This window comes from Hypomesus nipponensis, chromosome 1 (assembly GCF_054491055.1).
Source record: "Hypomesus nipponensis isolate SF chromosome 1, ASM5449105v1, whole genome shotgun sequence".
Taxonomy (NCBI): Eukaryota; Metazoa; Chordata; class Actinopteri; order Osmeriformes; family Osmeridae; genus Hypomesus; species Hypomesus nipponensis.
The window spans coordinates 6,078,206-6,098,090 of record NC_140361.1 but is presented as its reverse complement, the minus strand read 5'-3'; the positions used below and the strand labels follow the sequence as shown (position 1 = coordinate 6,098,090).

Below are 19,885 nucleotides of genomic sequence, written 5' to 3'. Positions count from 1 at the left end.
CGCACCCGGTCGCTCCAAACTAAATTAAAACGACTAAAGACCCACCACCGGCAGAACAATGTGTTTTGTTTTGTAACGCCTAAAGCCATAAAATTGCTTTTCTCTTCTCTTTCTCTCTCCATCTCTTTTTCTCTCTCTCTCTCTCCCCTCCTCCCTTGCTCTCTCGGGTCCCGGGCGTCGGACATGAACCCTGCCTGGATGATGCAGAGAGGAAACATCATTTAAGGGAACTCTGGGTTTCTGTTGCATTAAATTGACTGAGCCCCGATTTCTAACGGCTTAATGTGGGGCCGTCTCTGAAACAGTGTGCGTGTGTGACGCTGTGCATCTGCTGACAGTATGTGTGTGCCTGTTTGTAGGGGTGTGTGTGTGTGTGTGCATGAGTGTGTGTGTGCATTTGTGTGTGAGAGAGACTGTACTTGAAGCGCAATATACTTGTGTTTTAACATCTCAGCCTATCGGTACTTATACCAATGCATGACCCTTGCTATCTAAACCTGGAAGCAAACACACGAGAATAAAGGCATTGTTCTGTGGTGTATTTTATGAACGCCATAGTTCATTTGATTCTATCTAACTGTATTACATATTGTAACCAGTACACATACCAGATGAAAGATAAGGTGTGTGCGGGTAGGTGAGTGTGTGTATATATCTGAGACACACAGTCTTACACGCTCTAAAAGAGCTCCTCTGGCATAGAAGTGTATTACTGTATCGAGGCTAACAGAAAACATGTGCTGCTGCTGCTGCTGTGTGTGTGTCTGTGTGAGTTTGCGGGTGTGTGCGTGCAGATTAGGAGAGGATCTTGTCTCTATGTCTCTATCATATACGTATATCTCTGTCATGTGTGTGTTTGCTTGTGGGTGTCTGTGTACTGCATGTGTGTGTGTGTGTGTGTGTGTGTGACCATGTGTGTGTGTGTGACCATGTGTGTGTGTGTGGGGCCCTTGGAACACTGCATTACCTCCAGGCTATGGGGAAATCAGGCAGAAACTGTCTAATTCAATCTCCCTAAATGCTGGGGTTTCCTCAGGGGCTGGCGGGGGGTAGCTCTGGGTGTCTTCGCTTACCACCATCCCCCCCCCCCCCCCCCCACACACACACACACACACACACACACACACACACACATGCCCAAATACACTTGGGGCAAACAGGAACCCACTGGGAGCAGAAACTTGGTTTTAACTCTGGAAAAAAGAAAAAGGTCAACGTAAATGTTTTTTATCTACTCATCAACCTTCTTCTCCCTCCCATCAACCACTAAATATGTTCTCTCCTCCCCTTGTGCCCCCAACCGAGCAACCCTAGAGGAGTATTTCCACTGAGCACTCGAAGGAAATGAAGACCACTACTTTTTAAGAGGACCCCCCCCCCAGCTCCCCCCCACATACACACATACACCCACAGTCCACACAAACCTACTGAACTCCACACCAGGCAACCTCATACAACCTCTCCAAAGTCCTCAGCTCCAAAACAAAACACGCCTTCCGTTGAAAAGCATCCCATACACATGTAGGGCCACATGATGATTTTTGAATGTGCATTTTAATGTGAGACAATGATTCCGGCGTGTTATGCTGAGAGACAGCCATGAAGGCCTAATATAATGAGCGTCAGAGTGTTTATTTGAGGAAAAACAAGCACGAAGCCGAAGCTTCTTGGCATGTGAGCACAGCCGGGGTTAGAGGCCTCGTCGGAACGCTTCTGTCTCTCTGAACCAGTGAGAAGGCAGACAGGCGAGAAAATAATGAGCGCCCAACAACTGCTTAGACGGATGACACGCACGCACATGCACACGCACACACTAATGTAGGAAGACAGGCAAATTCACAACCACACGCACACAAGTTTACCGAGGCCTTTAAAAAAAATCTAAGCTCTCACTAAACATATATTGATCGATGACTTGGAATGAACTAGATAATAAATGGTAAAATCATAACCGCTGAACTGATTTTTTTTGTGAAGGCAGCAGTGGAGCATAAACAAGCCCAGCTTTAATGAAAAGACTTTTTATTGTGTTTTTCTACGCCGTGGTTTTGACAAGCAGCCCAGGAAAAGAGAGAGGGTTCTGATGGGTATTATGCAAATGAGACCAGCTGTTCACTCCTAATGGGGAAGCCTCCTAATAACTCTCCCTCTCTCTGTTTTCTCTCCCTCTCTCTCTGTCACCCCCTCTTTCTCTCTTCCTCTGTTTTCTCTCTCTCTCTCACCCCCTCTCTCTCTCGCTTTCTCAGTTTTCTCTCTCTCTTTCCGCAAAGAGGAAATGTTTGCCCGTTCTCTCTCTCAATCTCTCGTTGGCTTATTCTCTCCATCTCGCATTCTCTCGTTGGCTGGTTCTGTCCATCTCACTTGCTCTCGTCTGTCTGTGAATCAGATCATCTGTGCTGTGGACCGCCTGGTTATCAGGGGCAGCCGGCTCTCCTACCACGCGCTGCTCCTGGAGGAGGAAAACCTCCAAAAATTCCAATCAACCATGGACATTCAGGCTGCGTAGATTGCAGATATGCCATCTCCTTAAACGATTGTTAATCAATAAACTAAATGGCATGATTACAACCAGTGAAACAATGAAAGCGAAACAGACAAGTTGTGACTATTCTTCTTCTCACCGACAAAACTAATTTCAAATGTATTATGCCAAGATTGCAAAAAATGTACAATTGTCCAGTCTTTTTGAACAAGAAATTAGTTAGGCTTTCGTTCCTTATCAACACAAGAGTATGCACGCACCCCACCCCCCCACCCCCCTCCCCACCCACCCATCGCCTTATCAAAGATGTATGTCTAACAGTGTGAATCCATGTGTGAATCAGAGGTCTGTGTGTGAGGTATCTGTACAGTATTGAGATAGTGAACAGACCTGGGAATCAATCCTAGGATGTTTCCACTCTGTAAGGCTCTCCATACATGCTGACAAAGGGAACAGGAAGAACAGATGATGGGTGACCAACAATAGGCCTTTTAAACCTGCCACTCACTATCCTTCATTCTGTTTCTGGCCCTCCTCGTCACATCGCATCCATTCTACCTGTCCAGAGCTAATCTGTGTGCGTTTGTCTGCTCCCTTTCTCCTCTTTCCTTCTCTCCACTAACACACACATTTATACTCTCTCATACTCTCTCAGCTTTCTGTTTTTCTGCCTCTATGCCTCTCAATTTCTCCCTCCCTCCCTCCCTCACCCTCCCTCCCTTCCACACCCCCCCTCCCTCCCTCACTCCCCCTCCCTCCCTCCCTCCCTCACCCCCCCTCCCTCCCTCCCCCTCCCTCCCTCACGGGCCCTCAGTCACAGCTCATCCAGTCCTGTTTATTAGCCACATTAGCCGCTAAGATCACTACACTCACACCAAAGACTCCCATTAATGAACTCTGATTAATTCCGTGGCGGCTTTTACACAAAAAGCTTTTGGAGCATGACTCTCAGAGAACACTGGAGAGAAAGCCAAAGTGTGTGTGTGTGTGTGTGTGCGAGAGACAGAGAGAGAGAGAGAGAGAGACATACAGTATGTGCATTTGTATACACAGCATACGCATGTGTGCATGTGTCAGTGTGTGTATTTGTGTGTGTTTGCGCACAACCTCGTTCTCACCAGCGACTTGGAGCTGTCAGGACCCATCTCACCTCACCGGCCGGACACACCCAGCTTGCTCCGAAGGACGGAAACGATCGTATGTAAATATGTCCCCCTAACATCCACAGCGATCTGAGGGCCTTTCTGTCTTCATTAGCGTGGGATTAGGACTTGTTAGCGGGCAGAGAGGAGGAGGGGGTGGCATGACTGGCTGAATCAGACAGGCTTGGGACAGCTCGAGCTGCTAGCTGAAGCGGCTAGCTGCTGTCAAGATTGGGAACACTTTACATGACTGTATATGTCCTTGTAACAATGCAATTACATACGTTGTGACACTTTGCATGACTGTTTCCATGGGACCATGTCATCAAGTACTGTGTAAAAGGGAACTACACGAACAATATATACTTCATAGGTCGTCCTGTTGCAGAACTGCCTGTCATTACATGGAGGTGATCTGTAGCGATGACATTTGAACACGGGTTGGGAAGCACCCATTAATGAAGCAACTGTTGGTCATCATAAGTTTCCGCTGCGAAGATCGAAGTCATTGACCGTTCTGCGGGAAATGACTAGGTGCAGAGGGTTAGGACTCGACCCAGAATTCGACCCATTTCAAAGACGGAAACATTTGTTTGCGTTTCATCAACAGCTCCGTGATTGTGTGTGGTGATCTGTGGCTTGTGCTTGTGTTCGGTAGATAAACGCCTGTCAGGGTTTTGAACCAATCCGCTGCTCGGTCGATGGTCTGATCCGTCGCTCATTTGGTCTCGAGTCGTGACTCAGGGGAAGCGTCAAGTGGAGGAGCAGACAAACAGGACGACCCAGACGGCCACCCTGTTATTTCCTGTGACTCAGAGAAGTCCTCTCTATCCTCTCTCTCCTCGCCCTCTCTCTCCTCCCTCTCTCTCTCCAACTCTCTCCTCCCTTTCCCTCTCTCTTTCTTTCTTTCTCTCTCTATATCTCTCTCTCTCTCCTCTTTCTCTCTCCCTCTCCTTCTCCGACTCTCTCTCTGCAACTGTGTTTCTTCTCTGTCTTCTCTGACTACCTTTTACCCTCACCCCCGCCGCCCCTCCTCTATTCCTTCCTCCCTCTTTAAGTCCTGACAGTGCTACATAATCAAATGTTCCAGGAACAGTCTTCCTGTGAGTCCGGAGAGAGAGCCTGCTCCTCCCGGAGAGGAAGATTTGGTATCTCTCACACACACACACACACACACACACACACACACACACAGGCAGGCAGACAGGCACTCACTGGCACACACACTCACGCTTCCCTATAGCCTGCAGTCTGTTCAGGTATGCTGAGTGTGTAGAAGTGTGTTTTCAAGGCTTCAGGCACCTACCTCTCAGGAGACAGAAGTCTGGGCAAAAACAAATCCTCGCCGTACACAATATGTTGATTTTTCTCTATCTCTCCCTCTCTCTCTCTGTGCGATATCCTTAAACCGCTCATTGTCTGCTAGGATGGACTACTGCAGAGGGCAGTGATAAGACTATTACTGCCATTAAGCCTGGGTAAGGCCGGGTGCAATAACTGTTTTGGAAAGAGGATCAATAGTGTTATCTCGCTGTCGATGGTTCATACTCCCTGACACAAACAAACACACACACAAATGCAAGCGCACACATGTGAATGTTCCCACATACACACCCAGTCTCAGATACATGCGCGCACACACACACACACTCACACATTCAGACTTGAAAGCAGATCGTGCAGACTGATCAATATCCTCAGTGATAGCTGGATGTGTTCGTGGCCCTTTAGATAAACCATCCAGCTCACAGGGATCACTCCCACCTGTCAAAACACTGCCAAGGCTATGACAGAAACACCACACACACACACACACACCAACATGCCCACACACACACACCAACATGCCCACACACACACACTAACATGCCCACACACACACTAACATGCCCACACATACACACACACACACACTGTGTGCCCAGATGCACACATCGGTGAGGCCTCACAGAGAGATCATGTCAAAGTAAAAGCCTGCACCTATCGGGCCAGCGCTCCGGGACACACTCACCTAATTAGGACTTTCAAACAACAACTTAGCTTGAGAATTTCACATGCGTAAGCACGGATGTGCGCGCGCGTGTGCGTGCGTGTACTTGTGTGTGTAATTACAGCGCTTTTGCATATTTTCACGTCGGCGAAAACAACTCCCGTATCCAAGTTGGAGCAACACAACAGGAAACGCTGTGCGCAGCCTCAGAGCACGTTCAGCCGGTGTTTGGTAGTTAGATATTCCATACCTAGGCTTGGGAGAACCTGGATAAATACATAGAGGATCAACGACCAGAATAACAAGCAGGCCGACCGCGAGCTTCCACGGAGGAGTCTCCGGGGAGTCTAAGGGCTCCACGCTAGAACTCGACTGTTTTTAACAAACCAAAGCGGAGCAAAATCAAATCAATGTCCTTGAAGATGTTTTCTCTGTCTCTCTGGAGAGAGTGCAGTTGGTTGAAGGGAACCGGCTCACCTGCTCTCCGTCTCTTTCTTTCTCTCTCTACCTCCGCCTCCTCCCTCTCTCTCTCTCTCTCTCTCTCTCTCTCTCTCTCTCTCTCTCTCTCTCTCTCTCTCTCTCTCTCTCTCTCTCTCTCTCTCTCTCTCTCTCTCTCTCTCTCTCTCTCTCTCTCTCTCTCTGTCTCTCTCTCTCTCTTTCTCTCTCTTACTTCCTTGGTCACCACCACCCCGCTCTCTTCTTCCAACCCCTTTCCTCCTTCCCCCCTTCCCCCATTACTATTTTAGTGGGCTTCTCTCTGTCTGACTAAATCTGCTCGATTTTCAGTCTTTCGCTCTCTCTATCTCTCTCACTTTCCACGCTCTCCTTCCCTCTCTCTCTCTTTCTGTCTGGAGAAGCGAGTGACTCATCTGTCAGAGAGCAGAGATGTCTACGAGACACCCCCCTCCTCCTCCTCTCCTACGCCCTCTCCTCTCCCCAGCTGGCCCCTCTCTACAGGGGGTAGAATCAGGGATAGAGCCCCCCCCCAGCCTCTGCCAAACCACTTACACACTGGTGCGTCCCGCTCCAATAACAACACATATCTCCATTCTCATCTGAGCTGACCGCATCCACCAGACCACATTTCACTCGCACGTACGCGTGTGCAACGCACACTCTCCCTGACGCACTCTCTCCCTCCACTTCCTGCCGTCTCCCTCCACCTCATGCTCTCCCTCCTTTTCCCCTTCTCTCACTTTGTCCATTTCACATGTATTTTCCCTTAAACGATGTTGCCAAAGTACACCACAGGGAAGTAAGAGATGTGTGAGAACACAACTAGAGACACGTGCCAGAAAACGAATGAACGCTGACAAATCAAGTCCATCAAAAATCAATGAAATTGAATAATTATTCAAAGGAACACAGGACACATTGAGCGTCTATTGAGAATCAGCTGGTTTGTTAATAAAGATGAGTTGGACTGAAGTTGCAGCCCTGGCACAATCCTGCTTTACGTAAGAGAACAACAACATATTTAAGTCCCCAATTTTAATGTTGCATTTGCTGCCTTCATAAAGATCTAATTATATAATTTTAGAAATCCTTAACAGGTAATTAGACAAAACAGGTGATTATAATATGTACGGGGTAAATGTCAGTGGGGCTGTGTTTTGGAAGGTAGCCAATTATTTTTTGTTTCGTACACTGTCTCTGCTAGGAAAAGGATTGTTTATGTAAGATGCTATGAATTAATGTCTCCAAATTCTTAATGGTTGTTTCTAATTATTGGTCAGGTTCAAATCTACTCCTTGCATTCAAGTTTTTACAAAGCAGTACATATCCTTGGGTACCAAACTGGTTCCTTTCTGAGCATGAGGCAAAAAATGTCCTCATTATAATCGGGATATTCTGCAGGAAATATGTCAATTCCACAAAGATTTGTCTTTTTCTATGCTGATATTTTTATGCAGTTTTAGCCAGATGTGTGACTTCTCTTGTATGACTGTAGAAATGTTCTTGGCAAGGTCTCCTTTGTACCGCACAAAGATTATGCCAGTTCTCCTCTCTCTCTCTCTCTCTCTCTCTCTCTCTCTCTCTCTCTCTCTCTCTCTCTCTCTCTCTCTCTCTCTCTCTCTCTCTTTCTTTCTCTCTTTTCTTCCCTGTCTCTCCCTCGTACCCTCCCTCTCTCATCAAATCTCCCCGGTCGCCCGGTGCTGCCGCATGCCTAGCTAGCTCAGCGTTGTGTACTTTCTTTCTCTCTCTTTCTCTCTTTCTCTCTCTCTCTCTCTCTTCCCCTCTATCTCTCTCCACCACCGTTGCTGTAACCACGCCATATGCTCCAGGATCCAGATAGAGCTCATTTAGAGCGCCGATAGCCTTGGAGCTGGCTTATCAAAGCTGCTGGAGCAGCTGGCTGGCCCTCCACGGATGGCTGACTGCGTGTCGACCTGCTCCATCAAACGGCAGGCTTGTTTATTGTTGCTCGCCTGGCGTGGTCCTGTGTTATGTAGACTGGGAAGTAACTAGTAGGCTGGGATGATTCAAAACTTGGCCAGCGGATTGGATAACTCAAAGGGTTTGTTTTGCAGGGTGCTCTAGGAAGGTTGGAAGACTGTGTTTGTCCAGGGTAGAACGCTTCTTTGGCTAGCAAGAGTCTAGCAAAGAGAGAACTTGAGTGGAGAATTAATCAAAAGTCAACTGCTTTTCATTTCAAGTCAAAAGGTCAAGATCAAAATAATTTCCTAAATTCACTCATTGAAAAATGGAAAGTTAGTTCACCATACCATGAAACACAGATCTCTGCCAATGTCTCCACAGAGATACAATCAGAGATTGCAACCACTGTGACACTGTGCAGAGCCAGTAATGGTAGGGGCAAGAAAGGGGCTGATTGGTGGAGTAATGCCATACAGAAAATTAACTCCCACAGCAAATGAATCAGCGCAATGAGTAATTTATGACCTAACAATGCTCTGTTTGATTAAATGCGCATTGAAATCAAGAGAAGCAGAGTAATATGATGACGGGAGAAGGAAGAAGGAGTTCTTTTGAGTAAGCAGGTACAACAGAACAAGCTGTCCGTTATGGTAACGTGGTGTGACAGGACAGGACAATGTCTCTACAGTGGTAACCTGGTGAGTCTCTCACAGCTGTCTGCTCGATGTGGTAATGCGCTTGTTCAGTGGTTGAACGGAATGGCATCTCTGTCTATGGCCTGTCTGACTTTCTGCCTGTTTGCCTGCCTGCCTGCCTGCCTATCTGCCTGTCTGTCTGGCCACTGTTGTGTGTTTTCCGACACACAGAGCAGAGATAACCTTTCAGAACACCGTGACTCAACTTATGGGGTTGTCTGACCCCACTGATGGTCACCTAACAGGCTCTCAGCCCTCAGCTTCACACAGAGTATAAACAAAACACACACCGTGTTCTTGTGATCTGTTGAAACACATTAATCACCAGCTTGACTGATGCCTCGCCAAACCACCTTCAAAGCAGACACAGCGTCAGGATGGTTTCCACCGGAACATTCCCTCCACAACACGAGTGAGAGGTCGTTTTGGGGGGGCTGCATTTATTCTCTGTTATAAATGGGATTGATATTTGGACTGCGAGTGAGATCAAAACCAACGGACATGTCAGATGTCTGCACTGGCGAGGCAGGGGAGTTACATACAGGATCTGACAATTAATGACCTCTCTCTCTCTCTCTCTCTCTCTCTCTCTCTCTCTCTCTCTCTCTCTCACTCTCTCTCTCTCTCTCTCTCTCTCTCTCTCTCTCTCTCTCTCTCTCTCTCTCTCTCTCTCTCCTGTCTCATTGATGTCAATGTGAGACAGAGCCAGGGACTTAATGAGAAACAGACCTAAGAGAGAGACGGGGACTGAACAAGTGGGAGTGATGGAGAGACAGAGCGAGCGAGCGAGCGAGAGAGAGAGAGAGAGAGAGAGAGAGAGAGAGAGAGAGAGAGAGAGAGAGAGAGAGAGACAGAGAGAGAGAGAGAGAGAGATGGGGTGAGAGATCGAGATTAAATAAGAGAGAGGGAGAGAGAGAGCGAGCGACAGAGAGAGAGAGAGAGAGAGAGAGAGAGAGAGTTCTTATCTGATGCAGCCTTGGTGCCAGATGACCTAACAAAGAGAACACATTCTAAATGGTCCACTGCACTTTAACACAAGCCAGGACTTTATACACTATGTTGCCAACTGCAATACTCTACAGAACGAAAAATGAAACACACTGAATTCGGTGCAGCTCACCAAACCACCGCAGTTACGCACTGCAAGCCCAACGTCAACCAGCACGCAAAGAACCTGCCTAGCTTGCCGAGCCAAAGCCAGTCTTTGTAGAAAACCAGGGGAGTAAAGCCACTTACCTCTCCTGTCTGGGTTAGGGTCAGCTTGGGCAGCTTGTTCTTGGAGCTGGCTGTGCTTGAACCGAAGGCTGGGTTGGTGTACCCGTCGCCCACCTCTAGGGGGGGCTTGAGCTCAGGTGAGTCATTGGGCACCTGGTCCTGCCCGTCCATAGGCCGGACATAGGCGGTGGGCTTTTGTAAGGGAGCACTGGGCTTCACAGCCAGAGCCCCCGGGAAGGTGGGTGTGGTTAACCCACTTGCCGTGGGCGTGGTCAGGCCGCTGGGCGTGGCCAGGAGGGAAGTGGAGGCCAATGGGGACGAGGAGATGTGAGACCCCGCCTCCTGCTCAAACGGGGAGGATTTAAGGTGCTCCAGGACCAAGGAGGAGGAGCTGGGCTTGGTGGGCGGGGCATGTCTCCTGGGTAGGGAGGAGCTAGAGGAGGAAGAGGCGGGGCTAGAGTCTGCCTTGGTGCCAATCAGGCTGTCGGCCTGGATGCTGAACAAGTCCTCATGTCTCTGGTTCTGGGTGTCCTGGACCGGGGGTTTTCCCCTGCAACCCCCCAGACCTAGCCCCTGGCCCTGGGCCCCACTCGACCCATGACCGCCCCTGCTCCCCTCGGACGACCGGGACTTCTTGGAGCTCTGGTGCCCTTGCATGAGGCCACTAGACGAAGAGGAGCCGGAGGAGGACCCGGAGGAGGATGGGGGAGGGAGCATGGATCCAGAGCTGGTGGAGGTGGTGTTGAGGCTCCCGCTTGCTGTGCCTGCTCTGCCCCCTCCTCTCTGGGCCTCGGGCTGGAAGAAGGCGGCCTGGTCGGCGGGGTTCCTCTCCGGGCCGGGGGTCTGGGGGACGGAGTTCTTGGGGATGCCAACGAGGTGGCTCTGGTTGGAGTGGCTGGTCAGAAGCTCCTTCATCTCGTCGTAGTTCCCCAAGGTGTTCTGCACTCGATTGGCAAGGGCATCGCCTTTGTTTGTCTAGAGAGGCGGAGAGAGAGAAGGAGGGGAGGGGGGGGGGGGTGAGTGATAAAGATATTCCTAATTCCCTTGAACCTCCCACCTGAACGATCTTGTAATCTCACTCTTCACACCGTGTAGTTTTATATGTTCTATGCCGCATTCATCTTTTCATTCTCTGACAGAGGCAGACAGGGGATGTATTGAATTTTAAAAAAAATCTCTTTTTTTTTCCACAACAAAAGTTCTTTGAATAATCGTTTTCTTTCTACTCAAACATCACAACTCACTTCAAAACTCTCAAAAAGCAGCCACCCATAAACTCCTTACATCCCTTACAGCCTGCATTCTGTCACAACACACACTCATGACTATTATTTCCGTTTCTAAACTGCATTTAGCCGAATCTTTGATGTGTTGAGCGCGGCTCTAAGAAGCTAGTACAATTGCGCTAAAAGATGCATTATGCTAATATGCGTCGCAATGTAAACAGGAATTAGATGTGAAACGCATCGCTGTCTATTTGGAGAGACGGCAAATGAAGATTAATTCCGCTTGCACGATACAATGCGACCGCCGGGTTGTGCATATCTGTATGTGTATGTGTGTGTGTGTATGCGGTACACGGTTGTAATTAGGTTACTCAAAGGCAACAGAGGAAAGTGAGATAAATATGTAGAGCAGAGTTTATGCTTCCCATTAGACAAGGACATTCATATATGATGAAATACAGACAAACACACAGACAGGGGTATCCCCTCGCTAGGGGCTTGTTCTAAATGACCTTTGTTACAATCTGTAGCCTATAACCCTCTCAAAATGCAATATTTGTCGAGGTATCTGTTCTTGAGATTGGGCTGGTGTTGGATGTCAGCAGCACTGCGCTGCTGACACACTGGATGTCCATGTTAATGGGCAGTAAAGGTGCTGGATCTTGTACACCGAGCTGGCTCAGCTGTCCCCTACTGTGTCGGACAACAGTGTGTGTTTATCCTCATCAACATTAACTGCATCACAGTCGATAAACGATCAATGGTCAATGGCCCATGTAGTGTGTGTGTGTGTCTGCGTTTTAGTGAGTGCTAGAATGTGTGTGTGTGTATGTGTGTGGGGGGGGGGGGTGAATAGTCAGGGTCCACTGCTCCACAGACAGGGATAATCTGCTGGGTGGTTACACTCTTGACCTCCAAATACCACTAGCATGTACACAGTTCTGCTACCTGCTGGTCCTAACGTCATAACCTCTGACCCCAGGGAACGCCTCAGTAATGTGGCTTATAAAGCCATAACAGCCTAGAGAGGAGAGTTGTGTGGAGACCTTTCACCTTAAAGCTTTTCACAAAGACAAATCAGTGTAAAAAATGCAAATAGAGCTGATGGCAATGATGGAAGACTACACAATAAGCAGTTTAAAGGACAGTGAATGACATAGCACTGGAAATAGCACAGTGCATAATAAGTAGTGCTTCCTAACACGAGATAAGACTAGTCCACGACTCAGATGGAAATTTTCCATTTGATGAAAAACATCCACACCTAGTCTCTCAGTCAAACTTTTCCCCCAAAACTCATTACTCTCTCCTTTGTTTCTACACCCTGAAGAGGTCTCCAACCCTGCTCCTGAACAGATCCCCTCCAGAGCGGAGGCTTTCTGTTCAAACACTTATCCAACACATCGGATTCGAATAATTAACTGGTTCATAAACCAAATCAGAATCTGAAAACCTACAGTAGGGTCGCTCTCCAGGAAAGAGAGCGTTTTTGGATAAGCTTTTGCAGAGTCAAACACAGATCAAACACAATTGTTTTATCAAAGCGTTGTGTGTTGATTTCAACGAGCTTTCGCTATACTGTTGACCAAACCATTCCACCCAAATCATAAAATCACTGTTCTCCCAGCCCCGGCAACAACAACAAGCGGTCGTTAGCATTACCATTACTGTTTGCAGTGAGGAGCATCCATCGGGATTCACATGAGTAAACCCACAGCACTGCATCATTTGAAATCAATAGAGCGCTAATGAGAGCAGAGTAAAGCAAGAATACGAGCGCACGTGAGGTTTCAAGATGTTGCTAGATGTGCGCGTGAGGTTGCTATAGACAACCGTGTTTGGTTTGGCCTGCAGACACACAGACGTGAAAATGCACGCACGCGCACACACTCAAACACACACACAGACTCGCGTGGCAAGTGCGCACACACACACACACACACACATACATATATGCAAGCATATACCCACCCCCACCCGTCAGAGGACAGGACACTGTACCAAAGAGGTCCAAAATATTGTACTTTGCAGTCTTTAAAAAACAGAACCTGATAACATTTAGCGGAAATGAAGAGAGAGGGGAGACAGGAAAGAAAGAGATCCTATAAAGAGGACAGATCCTCAGTCCCATTGTCTCTCCTGTCCTGCCACATGAGAGAGACCGAGAGACAGAGAAAGAGCGAGGGAAAGTTAACGTTTGAATAAATTAATCTCCCCTTCTCTATCTCCTCGAATCTGCCTCTCCCTCATGAATTAAACATACGACAGCTGAAGAGGAACACAAAACACATTTGTGGAATACCATTTGGAGGAAGGAAAAAAGGGAGGGGAAGAAGAAGGGGGAGCAAAGACACACAGAGGGGGGAAGGAGGGGTGTGTAGAACTTGGCCGCTGTTTCCCCGTTGACATTGTGAGGTCTTGACTCAGCATAGAAAGAGAAGGGGAGGGATGGGGGGGGGCGCAGGAGAAGGGGAGAGGAGGATGAGGGATGGATGGGAAAGAACGGCTGAGGAGGCTGATAGAGATAATGTTTGCCTAGAGGGGTGGAAGGCCTAGGAGAGGAGAAGCGCAGAGCATTGAAAGGGAGAGAGGAGAGAGAGGAGAGGATGGGAAATGAATGGAGGAGAGGGGAGAGAAGGGGAGGGGAGGAAAGGGGAAGAGGAGAGGAGAGGAGAGAGGAGGAGAGGGGGAGGAGAGAAGAGGAGAGGGGGCAGGGAAGGGAGAAGGAGAGAAGCAGGTTGGCTGCGGACCAACTCCCCGACCTTGGCAGGGGATTTTGAGGCTTTTAAACAGCGTGGCTCTCCCAGAGACCTGTCCACCTGGAGCTGGAGGTCCTGAGGGTACGCTGCTGCACATCCACTGGTGACAGAGCTGTGTGTTGTGTGTAGCAGTGCTGTGTGTAGCAGCCCTGTGTGTAACAGTGGTGTGTGTAGCAGTGCTGTGTGTAGCAGCCCTGTGTGTAGCAGTGCTGTGTGTAGCAGTGCTGTGTGTAGCAGCCCTGTGTGTAGCAGTGCTGTGTGTAGCAGTGCTGTGTGTAGCAGTGCTGTGTGTAGCAGCCCTGTGTGTAGCAGTGCTGTGTGTAGCAGTGCTGTGTGTAGCAGTGCTGTGTGTAGCAGTGCTGTTTGTAGCAGTGCTGTGTGTAGCAGCCCTGTGTGTAGCAGCGCTGTGTGTAGCAGTGCTGTGTGTAGCAGTGCTGTGTGTAGCAGCCCTGTGTGTAGCAGTGCTTTGTGTAGCAGTGCTGTGTGTAGCAGCCCTGTGTGTAGCAGTGCTGTGTGTAGCAGCCCTGTGTGTAGCAGTGCTTTGTGTAGCAGTGCTGTGTGTAGCAGCCCTGTGTGTAGCAGTGCTGTGTGTAGCAGCCCTGTGTGTAGCAGTGCTGTGTGTAGCAGCCCTGTGTGTAGCAGTGCTGTGGGTGTGTGCCAAGTCAGGGTGCATATATTTGTTTCAGAGAGCGTAGGTGTGTACTCTGTGTTTGAGCTGAGGGCTAGGGGTCCAGGGAGGCCTTGCAGAGCTGGGGTGTCTCTCTAGATGCCTGAATGAAGCGGCGGGGAGGAGAGCTAAAGTCAATCGCTCCCAAATAGCTGTTAACAGCATAGCTCCATTAGACAGGATTAGACTGGGGGATTAACTAATGGAGACTTGAGATGTGGAGGAAACTACAAACACTAGTTAAACATTGCAAAGGAGAAACATAGAAGGGAGGGAAGGGGACGTAGAGGAGAGGAGAGAGGAGGCAAGGAAAGGAGGAGAGGAGAAAGGAGAAGAGAAGAGAAGGAGAGGAGACAGGATGAGAGGAGAGGAGGAGAGAGGAGAGGAGGACAGAGGAGGAGAGAAGATGAGAGGAGAGGAGAGAGGAGAGAGGAGAGGAGAGGAGAGGAGAGGAGAGGAGAGGAGAGGAGAGGAGAGGAGAGGAGAGGAGGAGAGAGGAGGAGAGGAGGAGAGAGGAGGAGAGAAGATTAGAGGAGAGGAGAGAGGAGAAGAGGAAGAGATGCAGTCTAAAGGAAAAGTGCATGTGTTTTTTCCCCCCAAACTGGCATCTTAGTGGAGTGACTTGTGTGTGACAGGGCTAATTAGCCTTCAAAGAGCACTGTCACTAGCCCTTCCTACTGCTTCAGAGAGAAGAGATGGACAGGTTCCCAACCTTCTCTCCTTAAAACGCACGCAAGCACACACACACACGCGCACACACACCATTTACGGCCTGTTTGAAAGCTATTCACAAGGATATCAAGGCTGTTGAGTGGAGCTTTCCACCACAATAATGGCTTTAACCAATCACATGTGATGAGGAATTAGCCGTGTCCATTTTAATCTCTTCTAAATGACCAATCAAGGTTGAGGACAGAGAAAATAAACCAGGAACACAGCAGAACAAGACAAATTCATCACACACACATGCGGGGACACACACACACTTGAAAACATGTGGTGGACAGATTGGGGTAATGTATGTAATTTTACACACAATATGTCCATGATGTAGCATTTGTATCTCAATTAAGGGAACTGATGGTGATTGTGATCAACTCTCACAGAACATTCTAGTAATTTGTAGTCTTTTCTACACGCTACTCAGATGTTGTTTTCCTGAAACGCCCTGCATAAAGAAAACAAACCCACATGCGTACACGTGCACGCACACATGTGTGCACGTGTACGCACACGTACACGTGCACGCACTTCTCACCCCCTCCTCTGGAACCATGTGTCACCAGACCACAGCCAGTATCAAATACATCACGTGTCACTTGGTACTCTGTTGTGTAGGAGATGACGGGGACCAAGACTCAATAGCACGTCTGTGACTCACACAGAGAGAGAGAGAGGGGGGGGGAGGAAGAGAGAGAGAGACAGAGAGAGAGAGAGAGGGGAGGAAGAGAGAGAGAAAGAGAGAGAGAAAGGGGGAGAGAGAGAGAGAGAGAGAGAGAGAGAGAGAGAGAGAGAGGGAGAGGGGGGAGAGAATATCGTCCACACAGCTTTTTGTCAGTCACGTGCATATCTGTATATACTCACCCTAGAGCCCAGGGCAGGATCTCAGCAAATGATATAGGATACACGAACGAGCTCACACACACTCTCGCACTAGGCTACCATTCACCAATCCATCTTCATCAAACTCCAATTACACGCTTTATAACATCATGGTACTGTCTTGGAGTAACAATACATCATTTAAAAAAAAAAAGTTTATCAACATGATATCACTCCAGATAAAAAAAAGGGTTGAATGAACACAATCTGGTATTTAAGACAACGCATATGATGTGTAGTCAGATATCTTCAGTGGATTTGACAAGCTGTAACAGTCCATATGGACTGAGCATAGACCAATCTGCTGGTAGCCTTTATATGGAATACTGTTTCTATACACACAGTACCGGTAAGCCATCTGTGTGCGCGCGTGCATGTGTGTGTGTGTGTGTGTGTGTGATACCTCACACATCAACAGATTCGTTTGGCAGAAGGGGGTGACTTTGTGTAACAGCTTCATCACATATGATTACATCTACCCTCCCCTCAAATGTTTTAAAAACCACACACGTCCCCCCCTCTCCCCTCAGTCCCTCTCCACCCCCAGCCTCACCAGAGCGCCCTCCCAGCCTCAACACACACACACCTCCCTCTCTTTCACACACAACCGCACACACACACAAACAGCACTCCCTCTCACACAAAACACACACACACACACATGTCATAGCACACCTTGTAGGGCTCTCCAAACAGGTTGAAGCCAGTGGAGAAGAGGTCTTCGTCCTGCTGCACTTCCTGGGTCCTCCTCTCCCACTCTCTCTTCTTCAGAGCGCTGCGGTCCGGCTCAAAGTGACTGCAGACGCCCACGTCCACAGGAACATGGGAAAGAAGAGAGGGAACATGTCAAGTTACCGCGTTTTGAAAAACATGACAGGATTCCGATGGCAGACAGGATATAGGCAGAGGACAGAGGAAGAAGGGGTTTCCAGGGTCCCTGTGTTGTCATGTCGACGCAATCACTGCTTTGTCCACGCGAATGTGTGTTTACATTTTTAAACATAGAGGATAAAGTTAGTACTGTTTATGCAAGAATACAGTCACTTTCAAGTGAACTTCTAAGGCAGAACTAGGAGAGGGGACAGAGACGGAGACAGAGAGTCAGAGAGGGAGAAACATCCAGAGGTTGACAGAGTGACAGAATGATTCCAGCTGGCACCCAAGAGACAGTCAAAGCTTTCTCTCCCTGAAAGAATGAGGAGCAAAGCACAAATCTGTCTAATGGGCCAAAGCTGACACTAAGCAGATGATGCCTTCACATGCAACACACACACACAGACACTTTGAGAGAAAAAGAAACTGTCACCTATGTATGAATATATGACACACCAGGCTGATTGCTGGTCTAACACAGCCAGCCAAGGAATGTTTATCCCATAAGCAGTATTTTTGCCGATTCAAATAGACACTTCTATCGTTTACACTTCAGTCATAGACAGGTCTACTTCAGCTTGATGAAGATGTGATAAATGTATGATATGTTCCCCGTCAAACCTTATTTGCAATAGTACACAAACAAAATCCACACCAAACACACAACACAACCAAACAAGGAAAACCAGGACAAAAACGTAGAAGTAGATTCACATCCTGGTCGGATCCGTCCAGGATCGCCCGGAGCCCGTGCGAGGAGAGGGAGCAGTGTCAGCAATAGATGGGGAGGGGACGAAGAGAAGAAAGAATCAGTTTGTCTCCAGCCTGCCCTCTCTTTCGCCCCTCCCCCCCCCTTCCCCTCCTTCCATGCCTGGCACTCCTTGTCCAAAACATTTAATCCGTCAGCAAATACATCTGGATAGGGAGACCTGGGGGAGAGAGGGAGACAAGACCTGGGCTCTCCTAATGGTAAGAAGAACAGCAGAAAGGGAGTGGGGGGAGTGGAGAAAAGGAGGAGAAGAGAGATTGACGGGAGAGGGGCTGTCGGTAATGACAGCCAGATGTCAGTTATCTTTACACTGCCACCGCCAACACACCTGCCACTGAGCCCCGACACTCCGATAGATCACATTTACAGCTGTCACTGTGGCGCCTGTGAGTGTGTGTTTGTGTGTGCGAGTGTGTGTGTGTGTGTGTTTGCGTGCGCGTGAGTCAGAGGAGCGAGCGCGTGTGTCACAGCAGCCCCTGGCTCCGCAGCTCTGTAGGAGATGGAGCTGTAGTGTGGGGTCAGAGCAGGTAATTAACACAGAGCTATCAGACTAGAGAGGCGCATGTGTGTATGTGCTTTATGTGTGGGGGTGCAAATGTCTGTGTGTTTTGTGTGCGAGTATGGGCGCACACGTGTGTGTGTGTGTGTGTGTGTACTTAATAAATTCCCCACAAGCAGTGGCTCCAATAGTAACATATATTACGCTGCACACGGCAGTCCATCTGGATAGTTATTTTTCACTCCTATGGGATATAGGATGAGATTTTTTCCTGAAATTACTTTTGCTGCTTATTCAGCCCATGGTCATAACAGCAGAGAAAGCAAGAGGGGGTTTACAGCGATGATGAGGATGATGATGGTGATGATGGGGAATGTTGATGATGATGTTCAGGCTAAAAATGTGACATTGGCAGTATTTTCTCTTCTCCTCTCTCTCTCTCTTTATTATTATTTTTTCCCCACTTGTCCTCCCCAGGCATTTTGGGTCCCACCCCCGCCCCTTCCCTCCCTCCCAACACAACACAGAAAAGCTCATATACTGATATCCAGGGTAAAGCCTGTGAATTTAATCTGGGCTGAGCTACGCTGCACTTGGAAGATAACCAAATACACCCAGGTTTTCTCCCTGCAACCCACCGCCCCTCCTACACACCACACTCTCCCTCCACGCATTCCGCCTCCATCCCTCAGCCCGGTGCACTGTTCAAGACACACATCCGTCCACGCGCACACACACATGTATAGGCCTGCATACACACACAAGCACCCCCAGAGAAACAAACAGACAGACACACACACGTACCCTCCTTCCCTTGCTCTTTTTCCCTCTCTCACACACACACACACACACACACTCATGCACCCCAAATACCCTTCCGCTCCAAGTGACACCCAGTCACATGATTCTGTCCTTCTTGTGCAGCCTCCAAAAAAGAACACCACTCACCGATTTTCAGATTAAAGCGGCAATTATTTATTTCAAGCGCCAACTAATTAAAACTACAGCAAACCGCTTAGCCTCTTGTTACAAATCATTCCACTGGTTTGTAATTAGACGGACCAGCTTATCTGCACTATTAGCGCTGGGCCAGGGAAGGTGGAGATCTGGTCTCCCATGGAGAGAGGGCGATGATGAGGAAGGAGGGACTGGGCGGGATGTTAAGTGGAGGAAGCCTCCTGAGGTCACCAGATCTGGGGGAGAGACAAAGGCAGCATCTCGATAGGCTGTTGACGTCTCCTCTTCTCTTTGTCTCATTTCCACTGCACCTTCGACAAAAGGTTTGCTGACGGCACGTGGCTCTGTACGCTTTACTGCACGATGTGACAAAGGTCTGGCAGAATGTACGGTCGCCCGAGTGCTTTTTTTTGTTTCTTTCTTTGAATCGGGAAAACAAAAATGCAACGGCTGCGTGAAATTTCCCGTCGGGCATCATTCCAAATGCTGCCTTCTTCGGCAGCCTGAGGTTCTGAATAGGAGGAGATGAGGGGAGGAAGGACAATAAAAGGGCGCCACTTGAGGCTATCGAGACTCACCCCGGAGACTGGAGAGTGGTGGATAAGGAAGAGGGAGGGGGAGGTGGGGGGG

General features: G+C 48.7%; 1 protein-coding gene across 1 annotated transcript in view; it reads right to left on the bottom strand.

The window, feature by feature from the left end:
- aff2 (AF4/FMR2 family, member 2) overlaps positions 1-19,885 on the bottom strand; it is a 122,256-nt gene that overhangs the window by 73,091 nt on the left and 29,280 nt on the right. Inside the window, exons 2-3 of the mRNA XM_084666948.1 lie at positions 16,833-16,953; positions 9,925-10,878 (exon numbers count right to left, since the gene is read on the bottom strand). Coding sequence (XP_084523074.1) covers positions 9,925-10,878; positions 16,833-16,953 — 1,075 coding nt within the window. The remainder of the gene's footprint in view (positions 1-9,924; positions 10,879-16,832; positions 16,954-19,885) is intronic.